Here is a 14,482-nt window from a genome sequence, read left to right as displayed (position 1 = left end):
ACACGCCTTGGGAATTTAGGGCCGGGGGGATAGGGGTGGGAAAGGGAGAGAAGAGGAGCCTCCTGGTTAGAGGACGTGGGGGGAAGGGGCGCCCTAACGGGGAAACGTGCGCTGCTCAGGCTGCCGGCTCCTTTAAGGGGCCGGGCTGGCTCTGCGGCGGTTCCAGCTAACCGCGGACCTGGTGCCGCTCTGCGGTCCGCGTCTCCAGGCAAAGAATCCGACTAGAGCCTGGCGGCAGGACCCGGCGCGGGAGAGGGCGTGGTCCAGGCGGGAGCTGGGCGGAGCCAGAGCTGCAGACAGCCGCTCTACCCAGTCCAGAAAAGCGGCGGAGAGCGGAGTGGGCGGGGCCCGGCGCTGCGGCCGAAGGGGCGGGGCCTCGGGCTCTCGGAGCACCGCAGAGGGAGGTGGGATGGGCGGGGCAAGGGCGGGGGCGGGGCCTGTGTCTGCAGTGGGCGGGGCCCGCCGCAGAGGGGCAGTGCCGGCCGAGAGTCCTCTGCGTGCGGCTGCCGCGGCCACACCACAGCGTCTCTGACAGCCGGGGAGCTGGGACCCACGACCCTCGCCACCTCACGCAGCCTTCGTGGCCTCCACCGCGGCCCGAGTCCCGTCCCTCGCCTCGGCGCCCACATCCGGGGGGCGGTCCGGCCCGCCGTAGCTGCGGAGGCCGCATCTGGCGGGCATCTGGAACCGCCCGCCCGCCGGCCGCGCTGGAGCCCGCGCCCGCCCTGGCCCGGCAGCGCCGGGAGCCCTGCCCGGAGCTGGAGCCGCACCTGGAGCCGCGGGCCCGGGGCCCTGAGCCGCGCAGCCGGCGCATGGTGAACTCGCTCCTGTTCGGGGAGATGGCCTTGGCCTTCGGCTGCCCGCCCGGCGGCGGCGGCGGGAGCTGCCCCGGCGGGGGCGGCGGCGGCGGCGGGGCCGGGCCGGGGCCGTCGCCGGTGACGGCGGCGCTGCGGGACGACCTGGGCTCCAACATCCACCTCCTGAAGGGGCTCAACGTGCGCTTCCGCTGCTTCCTGGCCAAGGTGCACGAGCTGGAGCGGCGCAACCGGCTGCTGGAGAAGCAGCTGGAGCAGCAGCAGAGCGAGCGCGAGCGGCGGCTGCGCTACAAGACCTTCTCCCGAGAGCAGGCCGTGCAGACCGGGCCCGAGCTGCTGCGGCCGCCAGCGCCCGGCGCGGGGCACGGCAGCGGCAGCGGCGCGGCGGCGGGCGCCAACGCCAACACCGTTGCCCTGGGCGGCCTGCCCCCCGGCGGCGGCTCGCACCCGCAGCACTACGGCCGCCTGCCCGGGACCATCTGGAGCTACACGCAGGTGCGGCGCACGGGCGGCGGCGGCGTGGAGACGGTGCAGGGGCCCGGCGTGTCGTGGGTGCACCCCGACGGCGTGGGCGTGCAGATCGACACCATCACGCCTGAGATACGCGCGCTCTACAACGTGCTGGCCAAGGTGAAGCGCGAGCGCGACGAGTACAAGCGGAGGTGAGTGGGGACCTGCCCTTCCCCCCACCCCGCAGCTCCCGGGGAGGGGGCGTCCAGGTCCAGGAGGCGGCGGAATGCGTGTGTTCGGGAGGGGCTGGGGGCGGCCAGCTGGTCCTAGCAGGTGGGCTGGAAGCTGTGTTTGCATAGGGCCTTACACACGCATGGAAAACTCACTTACTAGTTCCAAGGATGGGGGCGGGTGCTGACTACCGTAGGGGACACGTCGGTGCAGTCATTGGTCGGGGCCGGTTGTTTTCTAGGTGGCATAATGACCACTGGTGTTTTATGTGATCTCATTTAATCCTCACACCAACGCAGAGCGTAAGGCATTCTTATCCCCATTTTGTAGATGAGGAAACTGAGGCACAGCGACGCGAGGGGCTTGCCAAAAGGGGCTTTGCTGATAGTGGCAAAACCAGGATTTGAACTAGTGAGTTGAACGACTTTTGGCTAGTTTGTCTCCCGCTGCAGGTATTTCCCCAAGGATGTAGGAGGCGGGCTCCCCTCCCTCCATGGGTGAAAAGAAAAAAACTCTTCACCAACCCACTGGCCTTTTTTTTTTTTTTTGGTCCCTTAAATTAAATGAGATCATGTGTTTGAAAATGGGCAAATCCACTGGGGTCAGAGTCTGCCATGTTGCTCCAGCTCTGCAAGGTCTATTTTTTGGGTCTGGATAACCAGACTACCATTGGACTGGCCACAAGCTTTGAAAAACCCCTCTCTTCACCCCTCTTCTCCTCACCCCCTACTGTCATGGCTTTGAGTGCCAACAGATGCAGCCCTAAAGGCCTGCAGGAGGAGAGAACCTTGGGCCGAAGACTGGACGTTGTTTGGACCCAGACCACCATCCCTGGCTAGTGTGCGGGGAAGACTGCCTACAGGCCCGGCCTGCACATTCTTGCTGGGTCCCGTGTCCCCTGCTGGGAAACTGACATTGCTTCCTGCGCACAGTCCGGCTGACAGGACTAATGGCTCAGCTTTCCAATAAGAAGAGAGGGGTCTCTCTGTAGCCTCACAGGCCTGGGTGGGGGCAGCGCCCTGTGCTGTCCTAGCATGGGCAACTCTACATTGGGAGCTTTGGCTCCAAACTCTAGGGCTTGGAGGGTGTTGTGAGAAGGCTCTTTCCTTCCACTCCTTGAGTCCTGATGCTAACATTGAGCCCAGAGGTCTGTTCAGGGGCATGGGTCTCCTCCAGCACCTGCCAGGGAGATAGTGGGACCATTTGGAAACCTATTTGCTCATTAGACAGATAGGAAGAATAAAATCTACCCCCAGTTGCAGAAGGGGAGAAGAGGTTCGTGATGCTTTTTGGAAGGGATAAAGTAATCAGTTGATGTTATTAAAGACAATAGGCTTTGTTAGGCCAGCATGGACCAGAGGTCCTGGGAGTCTCGGGTCTCTCATGTAGGGCCTGGCTTTCCGTGGGGAGGTCTTTCACTGTGCTGGGGACGAGCCCCTCTCCCAGGCCATCTTCTCTTGAGGACTTGAGAATGGATTCATGCCCCGCCACGGCCAGGGGGAGGCTACCTCTGCCTCTGTGGGCAGCTTCCTTGGGGTGGGGTAGGGGAGCAGGCACTGTTCTCGATGGTGAAACACGGAGGGATGGGCCCTTCTGTGTCCCACTGTTGATTGTGTCGTCATGCCTCAGGCTTGTGCTGTGTTTGTTTTATTGTGTGTGCTTTTTGGATGTGGCTACTAAGGAGATGGAAAAACCGTGCCCAATCTCAGAGGGAGATAGGTTGGCGTTGAGCAACGTTCTGTTCAAGTTGCATCCAGGGTGTGGGGTGTGATGTCAGCTTCTGGCGCTGGCCTGGAATGAGATGGGCACTGCTGGGGCAGGTGGAGTGTGGGTGCCTGTCCTCCTGTCCCCTGGGGCTGTGTGAGCGCCTTCTCTTCCTCCATTTTTTTTTGGTGAGCTGGGGAGGTGCCTCTTTTCCGGAGTTGATTCAGGGCTCAAGTTGGATTTGTCCAAAGCAAATATACTCCCTTCTTCGGGACTCAGTTTCCCCTTTCTGTGTAGTGAGGGGTGAGTGGCCTAGCACCGTGCTCCTGGAAGCCCCAGGCTGCCTTGGAGATGGTCTTGGGTTTCCTGGACTGTTATGTAAGACTTAATATTTTTTAAAAAGATTTTATTTATTTTTTTGATAGACAGAGATCACAAGTAGGCAGAGCGGCAGGCAGAGAGGGAGGGGGAAGCAGGCTCCCTGCTGAGCAGAGAGCCTGATGCAGAGCTCGATCCCAGGACCTTGAGATCATGACTTGAGCTGAAGGCAGAGGCTTTAACCCACTGAGCCACCCAGATGCCCCAAGACTTAATATTTTAAATTATATTGCAGTGTTAATATGGTTATAAAAAATGTGCTCACTTTTAAGTTCTTCATGTCAACTCATGGTTAATTGTTAAATTGTTAGTAGTTGGCCTCAAGTTAAAGCCACCCGCCTGCCTTTCTCTGTTTGTCTGAAGCGTACTCTGAGATTGCAGAGCAAACCGCTAAAAACCGTTCCCATTTGTAGCTACTTATCTGTGTGAGTCAGGATTTTCATGAAACTCTGCAGCCAAAGCTGGAGATAGGATTAAATAGAATATGGTACTGTCATCTGTGGTCCCAGTTCTAAATGTTAATGAACCAAAATAGCCTCATCAGCTTCACTGATGGGACTCAGAATAGGTAACTAACTGTTCTGTATGTGAACTTCTAGTGTGAACGTAAACCCATAACATTCTGTTTTTACTTCTTTCTGTATTTGGGTTTCTCATGAGAATTTGCTTTCGGGAGGAGGTCAGGCATCTCAGCACCTTAAAAGAAAAAATTTAAAAGTCGCCGGACTAGATTATCTCAAAAGGTCTTTCCAGCATTGTCAAAATATAATCTTGACTTTGAGCTCCCAGTCCGCTTCTGGTCCCCTGGCCATGAGAGAAGTCACTGTCTAAGGGATGGGACCACGGTGTTTGCTTGGGCCACCGAAGGCATTAGATGCTTTGGGGCTGTCTAGCACGGAGCCGCAGGCAGTGACCAGTGGAGGGGACCTGTGCCTGGAAGGGAAAGGTTCTAGGGTTTCCTCCCGTCTACCTGGAGGTCACAGCCTCAGACACCCCCACTTGCTTCTGCAGAGTACATGTGCCTGGTGTGTGTAACTCTGTGTTCTCCAAGCTGGAGGCATTTGGGTTCCTCCTCTAGGATCTGCGGCCAGAACCATGGACCACCACCATCATTATTTTGACTATGAAAAACATTCTTCACCAGCTTTCTTGAGGTTTAATTTGCACATCATAAAATCCTCTTAAGCTCACTATTCAGTGATTTTTTTTTTTTTTTTTTTTTTTAGTAAATGCAGAGTTGTGCAACCATTACCACAACCGAGTTGTAGAAAAATTGCATCATCCTAAAAAGAGCCTTCATGCCCATTTGCAGTGAATCCCCCTTCCCACCCCAGCCCAGGCAACACTGATGTGCTTTCGGTTTCTATAGATTCACCTTTTCTGGACACTCCAAGTCAGTGTTGTCGTATCATTTATAGTCTTCTGTGTCTGGCTTCTTACACCTAGATGATGTTTTGTAGGTTCAACCACGTCATAGTGTGTTTCAATAGTACATTCCTTTAGACTCGTGAACAATTTTCCGCTGTGCAGACAAACCATAGTTTATTGGTTCACCTCTGCAGTCTGTAGAATTTAAATGCAAAGAGTCATTTGTGCCACCTCACATCGTCTCAGGGGCCTCGAGTGATATGGGAGCCATGCTTTGGAAACACCGACCCAAACCAGAGCTCCTGGCCTGGGGTGCCTGGGCCCTGGGCCCTGGGCTCTGTTTGCTCCGGCTTGGGTTTCCCCTCTGGCCAACCAGCGCTGAGCTCTTTACCATGAGGGAACTGTGGTTGCCCAAACTGTACCGTGGACAAGGTTGTCATGCATTGATTTGGAAACCAAAACAAACATCTCTGCCCTGTCACCACCCAGTGCCACCAAAATGTCCTACTCCGAGTTTGCAAGCTGGGGGCTTTCCCCTGGAGATTCCTGCTGAGTCTGTCTGAACTTTAAACTAGGGGGGATTTCTCTGCATTGCTTCTCAGAGACCATGACTCCAGGTCAGGCTTTGCTACTAGGTGCTGTGTGACCTCAGGCCAGCTGCTACCCTCTCTGAGCCTTAGGTCCTCCACCTTTACGGGAGGGGGTTCCTTTTGGTGACCCCTCCCAACTTGCCCTATACTTTGGTCTGTGACTCAAAGGGGTCCGGGCCAGGGCTGTTCTTCCTGTCTCACAGACTGGCAGTTCTTCCCCTCTCCTCCCCCAGGCCCAGCGTGGTTTGGAACTGTCTGGGTTTCTCTCCCTCCCTCTGCAGGTTGCCAAGTGTCTGTGCCCCTGACTCAAGTTAGCATGAAGGGATTGCTTTGTTTCTCCCTAGTGGTTGGGGTGGTTGGGTGATCGGAGCTTTGCTTGAGAGCCAGGAGAGACCACAGTGATCATTTAGCCTGATGGTTCCCAGACGGGCCCTTTAGAGCCACGGGATCCAGAGCTGGGTGCGTTGGGGGCAATTCTGGGGACAGTGAGTGGGGGGTGCTGAGCACCTGGGATCTGGCCCCCATCAACCATAGCAGCTCTATTTCCATGCCTGCCAGATTGGTTTTCTGGGGAAGCTTCCATTGGAAAACAGAGTTCTACAGCTTAGAAGAAAAAAAAAGAGAGAGAGAGAAAATGCTGATTCAGCTGAGTTACTTTCATTTTTAAGATGGGGAAACTGAGGCCCGGAGGGAGCTGACCCACAAAGCCAAGTTGGGAAGACCTTGCCTGCTGTTGGAATCTTTCCCCACGACTCTGAGGGGATGCTCACGTCATCCGGCCTCTGCTGGGGTTTGGTAGAGTTTCCTCTACCTTTTTGTGTGTCTGCCTTTAAGCATTTTTTTAAAAAGCAACTTTCAGGGATGGGAGGGACTTCTGTCCCAGCTATTTCTGATCATGAGCCGGAAGGGGCTGGGCTGGCAGCCTGAATGAAAGGCTCCAAAATGGGCTGGTGGGTAAGCCAGCTGGAGTGTCCCCTGCCTTTCCTCATCACGCCCTGGGAGGCCCTTGAGCAGGTGTGTGCTGGCCCCTGAGTGCCCCAGAGCCAGAAGATTGCCCCGGAAAGCTGGTCGCAAGGCTTCATTCCCTGCCACTTCTGTTATCTTTGAAGCTATCACCAATACGGATTCTTTGTTTCTGATTTTTCAGGGAGGCAGCCTGGGATGGGGGGAAAGGGTTCACATCCCGGCTCTGCTACTCTGTGTGACTGCGGGCAATTGCTTAACCTCTCTGAGCCGCTGGAGCCACCACTTTCTGTAACAGAGGGGGAATAGCATTGTTCCCCTAGGAGTCGGGGAGGAATGAAGGAGGTCCTGTGCTAAGGCACCTGGGGCTTGGTAGGCTCCAGTGGGTCCCCTCTCTGGCCCCCCACAATGTTTGTTGCCTTCATTTTATAGGGATTTCCTGGCACTGCGCTGGACTACCCCACACATCCATTTCAGGACACGTCGCTGCTCTCTCTGTGCCGTGGAAGGCGCCAGACATGGTGTTGGGGGCGGAGGGAAAAAGGGCTACTTCTTTGTCCGGCGTCTAAGGAGGGTGTTCTTCCTACTCTTAGCGGTTGATTTGTGCCTCCGGAAATCTCTGGCCACCCCCGCCCCCCGCCCTTTCTTCCAACCTCCGTTGAAAGAAACACACAAACCCCCTCCATCCAGCTCCTCAGTGTCCCAGAGTCTCTTGGCTGTGCTGGCACTCTCTTTGGGGACATATTTGGGAGGGATTTTCCGAGCCTCAAGTCAGAGGCTGGGGAATGAGGTCCCAGAAAAGAAAGAGAAGCAGGAAGCTGGGAGACAGCTGACGCTGAAGATTCCTTCCCTGAGGAATGTGAGGCGGGGCTTTGGCCTTGGCCACCGGATGCGGGGCCTGTGTCCCCCCCCCCCCCAGCCATTGCACGCGGGCGTGCGCACACACGTGCACATGCACACCCGGGCTCACAGGGTCTCAGCCCCTCTAGGCCCGTGGCCCGTCTCCCCACACGTGTCGGTATTTGAAGGACACAGAAGGGTAGATCCAGAATCTGAACATGCTCTTTGCTGCAAGGAGATGCGACGACTTCCAGGGGAATTGATTTAAACTGCTCTGTGTGTCAGTGATACCGCAGGTTGTGGACTTTGCATTGGGAGTCCTGGCTTTTGATCACATCGGGGAGGTGAAGCCAGGCTGGTGTTCTGTTGATTTCTCATGTCACGGAGGCCTGAAGGCCTGGGGCAGGGAAGAGATGCCATCATCCCCTCTGCCCAGCACCAGGATCCACCCAGCATCAGGCGTCCCTGAGCGCCCACTGCCTCTCCCGTCACGGCAGCGCACACTGTGAATCTCAGGGGCCTGGGATGTCTGCTCCCCCACCGACTGTAAGCTTGTGGGGGCCGGCTCCGGGTCGCCGTACTGGCAGAGCCCAGCCCAGGCCTGGCCAGGGTCCATGCTGAGCTAGCATTTCACAGTGAGGGAGGGCGCTGTGTCTGGCAACTGCGCGTGCCGCTACGTCCCCAGGGCGGCTGGGAACCACACGACGCAGGTGATGGACATTTGGAGTCAGGAGACCCGAGCTTTGGTCCCCCCACCACACACATCAGTTTTAACAAATTTGAATAACACCCATTACCTGGGGTCCTGGCATGGGCATTAAAAGCTGAGCCAGACTGCGTTAGCCACTTTGCCTCTCTGGGTCTGCGTTTCCTCATCGGTATCCCAGAGTCAGGGGCAGGGTAAATGGGGTCGTGCAGCTCATAAATGGGGAAGTTCTAAAAGAGATTTATAGGGCAGATGCGCTGTGATGCAGGTACCCTAAGGGGTCAGGGGGACTGGCTTTGTGAAGTGGGCAGAAGTCAGGAACCAGGCTGGAAGCAGGAGGGAGGGTGGGCTGTGCCTTTGCCAGTGGCATCGGGGTGTCATGTCGCCTCTGGGCATTGCTGGCTGTGAGGTGCTTAGAGGATTCGGGGCCAGAGGAGGAGCGGCTGGTGAAGATTTCTGACGCTGCTGCCTGACCGCCAGAGCAATACCTTCCCGCCTCCAGTGGGGTCGGGACCTTCAGCTTGCTGGGCAAGATGTGGTTACTTACCCTGGTTCCTGGTACAAGAGATGGTCGTTGTCACCCAGCAGTAAACCTGGCAAGTGCCTCTGGCTGGTGGCACGGGGCAGCTAGAGCCCTGTGGAGTCTAGGCCTTGGTCCTAGGTAGGATCTGAGCTTCTGGTTGCCCCCCTGGGAATGGGCGTGGTGGGAAGATCGGCCTGTGCCCTGGGACTCCTGTTCTCTCTATAACTTCATCGGAGTGGTCTGGAATCCATGCACCATACAATCTTTTGTACCTCAGTTTGTCATTCTGTAAAATGGGGCTGCGTTTCCTTATGAGTTCTGCTTCCCAGGGTTGCTATAAAAATCGCCTGAAGTAATGGTGTGAAAGCCTTTTGAAAAAGGTTTAAAAATAAATCATAATGACTTAATAGCCGCCACTGATTGAGTAACTACTTATGCTCTGGGCTCTGTGATGACTTCTTTAAGTGAGATTTAATTAACAGACAACCCCAAGGGGTGGGAATTATGCCCATTTTACAGGTGAGAGGTTCTTTTTTCTCCTTTTTAAAGATCTTTTGTTCCTTAGAGAGAGGAGGAAGAGGAGCAGAGGGAGAGGGACAAGCAGACTCCACGCTCAGCATAGGGCCTGACACGGGGCTCGATCTCTGATGAGATCCTGAGATCATGACCGGAGCGGAAACCAAGAGTTGGAAGCTCAACTGAGCCAAGGGGAGAGGTTCTGAGAGGCAGAAGACCTCTGCCCCGGATCTTGGTGGCAAGTGCATGGTGGGTCTCTAGACCCCAAGTTCAGTGTTCTTCCTAGCGGGGACAGGCTGGCCAGGTTCCATGTCACCCGAGGGCTGCTGCAGGTTGGTCCGGGGTGAGGAGGCAGGCTGAGGCATGGGGTGTCCCCGGCGTCTGTCACAATATTGCCACCGCAGGTGGCAGAACAGGGGGCGGCTGCTCCACTGGGAAGACTTCCTGCTGTCACTTGACAGTAATTATTTCTTGAGAAACCAGTGAGTCACTGGCAACGGCAGGCAGGTGAGCCTCCTGGGCCACCAGAGAGGGCGGTCCAGCACCGCCCCCCCCCTCCCTGGAGGTGATCCTGGTGGGAACTGGACTGTGGGTTGCGGGGAGCTCCTGATCAGCCAGAGAGGCCGGCACAATGTAGCTGGTGGGCCTGGCAGGGGGGAGGGATGGGGGAGGGGAGGCTGGGGAGCATGGATTATCACCTGTCTAGCAGTTGTGCCAACTGTGCAGATGAAAACTGAGGCTCAGAGCAGGAAAGTAACTTGCTCTGAGTCACACAGCAAAGCCAGGACTGGATGAAGGTCTCAGATTCTAAGTTAAGGCTCCTTTGATCATGCCCGGCACCTAATCCTGTCCAAGGCAGCAGCCAGGGGTTCTCATGAACTGCTATAAGCAGGAGAGAGAGCAATGACCCTTCTGGTGACTGGAAGGTAACTGGCCTCTGCCTTGGGGTTGGGTCTCGCAAACCTGTGCTTTTGATTGGTTCCGGAAGCTTGTCTCAGCACAGGCAACTTGTGAACTTGTTACAGTCATTCTGTGCCTCTTGTTGGGGAAGCTGAGCCTGCTGGGTATGGACGGCTGAGAAGCGGAGGCTCTGTTCTCCCAGCAGTGGCTGGGCAGGCGCTGCGAGCCAGGTCCCTTGCTGGGCAGCGGGGTAGAGCAGACATAGGCCCTGCCCTGAGGAGCCCCGAGTCTGGGGACACAGGCAGATGTGACAGGTACCAGCTCAGATGGTTCCTGTGCACAATAAGGACACAATAAATATTAATTAATTAATGAAACAAATATTTAATTAGCATTTACTCTTTGTCAGGCCGCATTGAAAGCCGTTTAGGGACGTTTGATTCACTTAATCTCCTAATAACCTGTGGGTTGGGTGCTGTCCTTAGCCCGTTTTAGAGAATGAAACGGAGCCAGAGAGACATGGACAGAACTGATCCCAGGGGCAGCTAGCAGGTGGGAAGCGGAGGTTTCATTTAGGAAGTCAGGCCCCGGATTGAGCCTTTTATGCTGTATCCCAGCAAGGGACACACCCACTGCACACAGCGGCTGCACTCTGAGCCTCAGTTTTCACTTCTGTGAAGTGGGGTTAGTACCTCTGACCTCACGGAGCTATTTGCAAGATTAAATGAAGCGATGTCTGTGGAAGCACTTTATAAACTATCAAGTGGTTGCCCTTGGGGTCGAAAGGATTAAAAGCCTGGGTCCTGCCTACGCACGCGGCTGCCTCCTCCCCAGCTTCCCTTGCAGCCTGGGGCTCCTTGAAGCCTTTCCCGTCCTCCTCTTGCCTTTACCTTCCTGTGGCCCCTGGGTCCCGGGACTAGCTGTGTGCTGGGATGTTGGACAGAAACCTGCAGAACTGGGGCGCCTGGGTGGCTCAGTGGGTTAAAGCCTCTGCCTTTGGCTCAGGTCATGATCCCAGGGTCCTGGGATCGAGCCCCACATTGGGCTCTCTGCTCAGCGGGGAGCCTGCTTCCTCCTCTCCCTCTGCCTGTTTCTCTGCCTGCTTGTGATCTCTGTCTGTCAAATAACTAAATAAAATCTTAAAAAAAAAAAAAAAAAAGAAAGAAAAAAAAAAAAAGAAACCTGCAGAACTCGCCGGCTTAGAGCAGAGCATTCGTGTGCAAGTTGGAAGCGCGGAAGGGAGGAAGTTGAAGAGTGTTTCTGCTGCTTCTCAGCTGCGTGAACTTAGAGAGTCATTTACTTCTCGGAGAAAGGGGCGTGGGCAGCAGGAAGAGTGAATGGGACGGCGGTGCTGGCAGCTGCCATTGTGGTTATTAAACGAGACTAGGGGTTCTGGGGAGAGGAGCAAGGGTGCGGGGTCGGGTTGAATGGCCTTTGGACCCCGGCTTGGGCAGGAGCCCGCCTCCCCCACCCCACGGCTGCACTGGGGGAGGGCTGTCTCTGAGTTCTCTCTGAGATGCTGGCTCAGCGCACTCCGGCCTGCGTGCTCTGACTTGGGGATGTGCCCGTTCACACAGCCCCCCGCTCATCTGCTGCTCGATGAGGAGACGCCCCCGCAGTGGAGACACTGCCTTCCACCCTCTTAACTGGCCATTTTTATTACTTGGGTTATTTAAGACGGGACTTGGCTTGCTGCCGCCTGTTTGCCGTCTTGGGGGAGGGGAAGAGCCGCTGGTCTAAGTGGACCTTGTGAAATTCCCCGGCAGACAGGCTCCTCTCGGGGCAGGGTCGGCACATCTTCCCAGGGCCCGGCCGCGTCTCCTTTGCGCCCCTGGCCTGCTGCGGTAATGGGCAGAAGGCCATGCTGGGCGGCGATGGGGGAGACTGACGACTGACGGGAATAGCTTTGGGGAAAGCTGGTGGCAAAGTCAGACCACAGCCCTGAAGCTCTGGGTGGGACCCTGCAGTGCTTGAAACCCAGGGATTGTGAAAAGTGCCTGAGCCAGCTTTGGGCCAGTCAAGGAAGCCTTCCTGGAGGAGCTGTCACCTGAGTTGGGTTTTGGAGGTCTAGCAAGAGTGGAAGAGAAGGGAAGGGGGCTCCAGGTGGAGAGAACAGCTTGTGCGAAGGCCTGGAAGTGAGGTCGCCATGCCAGTGCACAGTCCAGACCCTGCTGCTCAGGCAGGACCTCGCCCGCCCGCCCATTCTTCTTCCCCTTCTTGTCTTCCCTTCCTCCGCCCGCCCTTCCTGGTGCTCTTTGCTCCATTTTGCTGCCTCTCCTCCTCTCTCCTCTCCCCCTTTCCCTTCTTTCTTGCTTTGGCCTTCATTTACTGTGGCTGGTTCTCACCTCCCCATCCCCTGTGTGAGGCAGGGGAGGGCTGTGAGGGGCGTCCTGTTCCTGTCCCTGGGCCACCCGATGCCAGGCCTCTGTGGGGGGCTCTTTGTCTGATGCTGGGGCTTTGTGAGCCTGTGTGTGCGCGGGCGCGTGTCCGGGAGCCTCGGCCTGCACCCTGCAGACTTGGAGCCCTTGGGGTCAGGACCCTGCCTTCGGCCACCCCAGTCCTTTTGTACTAACCCTCGTATATCATAGTAGGGGGGCAGGAGAGGCTCTCTGCTGAAAGGGATAGCTGTTGCCTCTTGGAAGTCAACACTGGTCATGGGAGACCTCAGCCTCCAGCTCCCAGCCCCCTTCAAAGATGAGCCTGGGATTAGACACAGGCAGAGACATGGGGGCCGGGGGACTAGGCTGCTCGCTGTGCCTCCCAGGCCTGCCCACCCTGCGTGTCCCGGCTCCTTCAGGCCTGTGACTTCATCTTACCCCCCAGTGGGCCCAGACGGTGTGAGCTGTTCTCTGAGGTCAGTCTGTCCGTCTGTCCCCCTGCCTCCAGGCCGATGAGTAGATGTGCCTTTGTCTTTGGAAAAAGACCTTCTGAGAGTCCGTCCCTCAGTGTTTTCTAGTTTTCTCTCCACCCCCACGCACGTACCTGTGACCACTTTCAGATGAGAAAACTGAGGCCCAGAGAAGGAAAGCGGCTCTCTTGAGGTCACACAGCAGAGTCGGGTTTCCTTTGAAACCCTGAGCTAAGGGATCCTTCCCGGGTCTGAAGGGCATTTGAGGAGGGCTTTTGAAAACTTGGAGGCTGAGGCTCTCCGGGTGAAGAAGCCTCAGAGCCTGTGAGGCGGTGTCCGCGGAGGCTGAGCCCCGCCCCTGAGCCAGCATGCAGGTCCCAGGGCAGGTGAGCATGTGGAGGAGACATCAGAGAGCAGCCTGGGCTTGTCTCCTTAGAACAAAAGGCACTTCCCTGGCCTCAGCCCGGTGGTCTTGGGGAGTTGACGGACTGCCTGACTGGCCCTGTCTGCCACCATGTGCTCCACTGTGTCATTTCTCTGTGCCTCAGTTTCCTCTTGTATAAATGGGATGACGAGACCCCCCCTGCCCTCAAGGGCTGTCAGTAAGCCTCGCCCCAGGAGGGTCATTCCCATCCTCCTTCCTCCGGGGTGGGCCCTGACGTGGAAAAGTGGGAGAACTTTGCCTCCCGAGCTGGAGTTGTGTGAACCGGAAAGCCGGGTCCCACAACCCCATGGAGCTCTGCGCTCTGGGGATGTGGTCAATAAGTAGTACTTTTTGTGTTTGCGCCGATCTGTGCGGAGAGTCTTAATATTCTGTTGCCACTGGTTTTACACTTGTCTTCAAAGAAAATACTGACACTCAAACCACCACGGCTTATCCAAGCTGGGGAAACTGAGGCCCTAGTTCAGCCTGGATTGAGCCAGGATTTGCCTGGTGGCGAGTTCAGGGGACCCCCAACTCCTAGGCTGTTCCTTTCTGTGCCTTAAGGCATAATAAATCCACAGGCTTTCACCTGGGTGGGAGCCCCGACTCTGATCTGAGACCACCCTGAGCCTCGGATCTCTCATCTGTAAAATGGGGATAATATCCTGAACTCACAAGGTCGTAATGAAGGTTCAGCAAAATAGTGCATGCCAGGTTTTGACCTCCTGGCTGTAATTGCTCTGTCCCTTCTGTCCCGGACCCCGTAAGTAAGAACTGCCCCCTCCCTCCCGCTTCTGGCTACAGCCTGGCCCTTTGTGTTCAGGGCGCTTCCTTTCCCCAGCAGACTGTCAGCACAGGGTCACCGGTAGGGCAGGACCTAGCATTCAAAGCCGCCCAGCAGAGTGTGTTGCCTGGAGCCTGTGGCTTCCAGGGGCCCCGTTGGGTGGGAGAGTGTGTCGCTCTTCCTGCCACCCAGAGGAGGGGCCCTCTCCGTCCCAGACTCCTTGTGTGGATGTGGAGGCAGCCTCAGGAGGTCACATCCCTGGCCTGAGGTCTCGCCATGAAGCAAGGGCGGAGCTGGAATTTGAACCTGAGTCTGGCAGGTTCTTCCGGACTATTTCCCGCCACTCTCACAGGCTCAGTCTTCCAGGCTGGGCAATGGGCTGCACGTCCCCTCCCACCCCCCCAAGCCCCGGGCCCCTGGGCTGAGATGGAGGAGCTGGGAG

The 14,482-nt window shown here is 56.6% G+C and overlaps 1 protein-coding gene across 2 annotated transcripts in view; it reads left to right on the top strand.

The window, feature by feature from the left end:
- The first annotated feature begins 463 nt into the window (after nucleotides 1-463).
- IFFO2 (intermediate filament family orphan 2) overlaps nucleotides 464-14,482 on the top strand; it is a 47,257-nt gene continuing 33,238 nt past the window's right edge. The window contains exon 1 of one of the 2 annotated variants that reach the window (XM_045063848.1): nucleotides 464-1,477. In XM_045063848.1, the coding sequence (XP_044919783.1) occupies nucleotides 813-1,477 (665 nt within the window). In that variant the 5' untranslated portion in view covers nucleotides 464-812. The remainder of the gene's footprint in view (nucleotides 1,478-14,482) is intronic. The other variant, XM_013064557.2, reaches the window with a different exon arrangement.

The sequence above is a fragment of the Mustela putorius genome, unplaced genomic scaffold (assembly GCF_011764305.1).
Source record: "Mustela putorius furo isolate JIRA1106 unplaced genomic scaffold, ASM1176430v1.1 tig00003853_pilon_pilon_pilon, whole genome shotgun sequence".
Classification (NCBI taxonomy): Eukaryota; Metazoa; Chordata; class Mammalia; order Carnivora; family Mustelidae; genus Mustela; species Mustela putorius.
The sequence above is the reverse complement of the archived record's forward strand: the minus strand, read 5'-3'. Positions and strand labels throughout refer to the sequence as shown.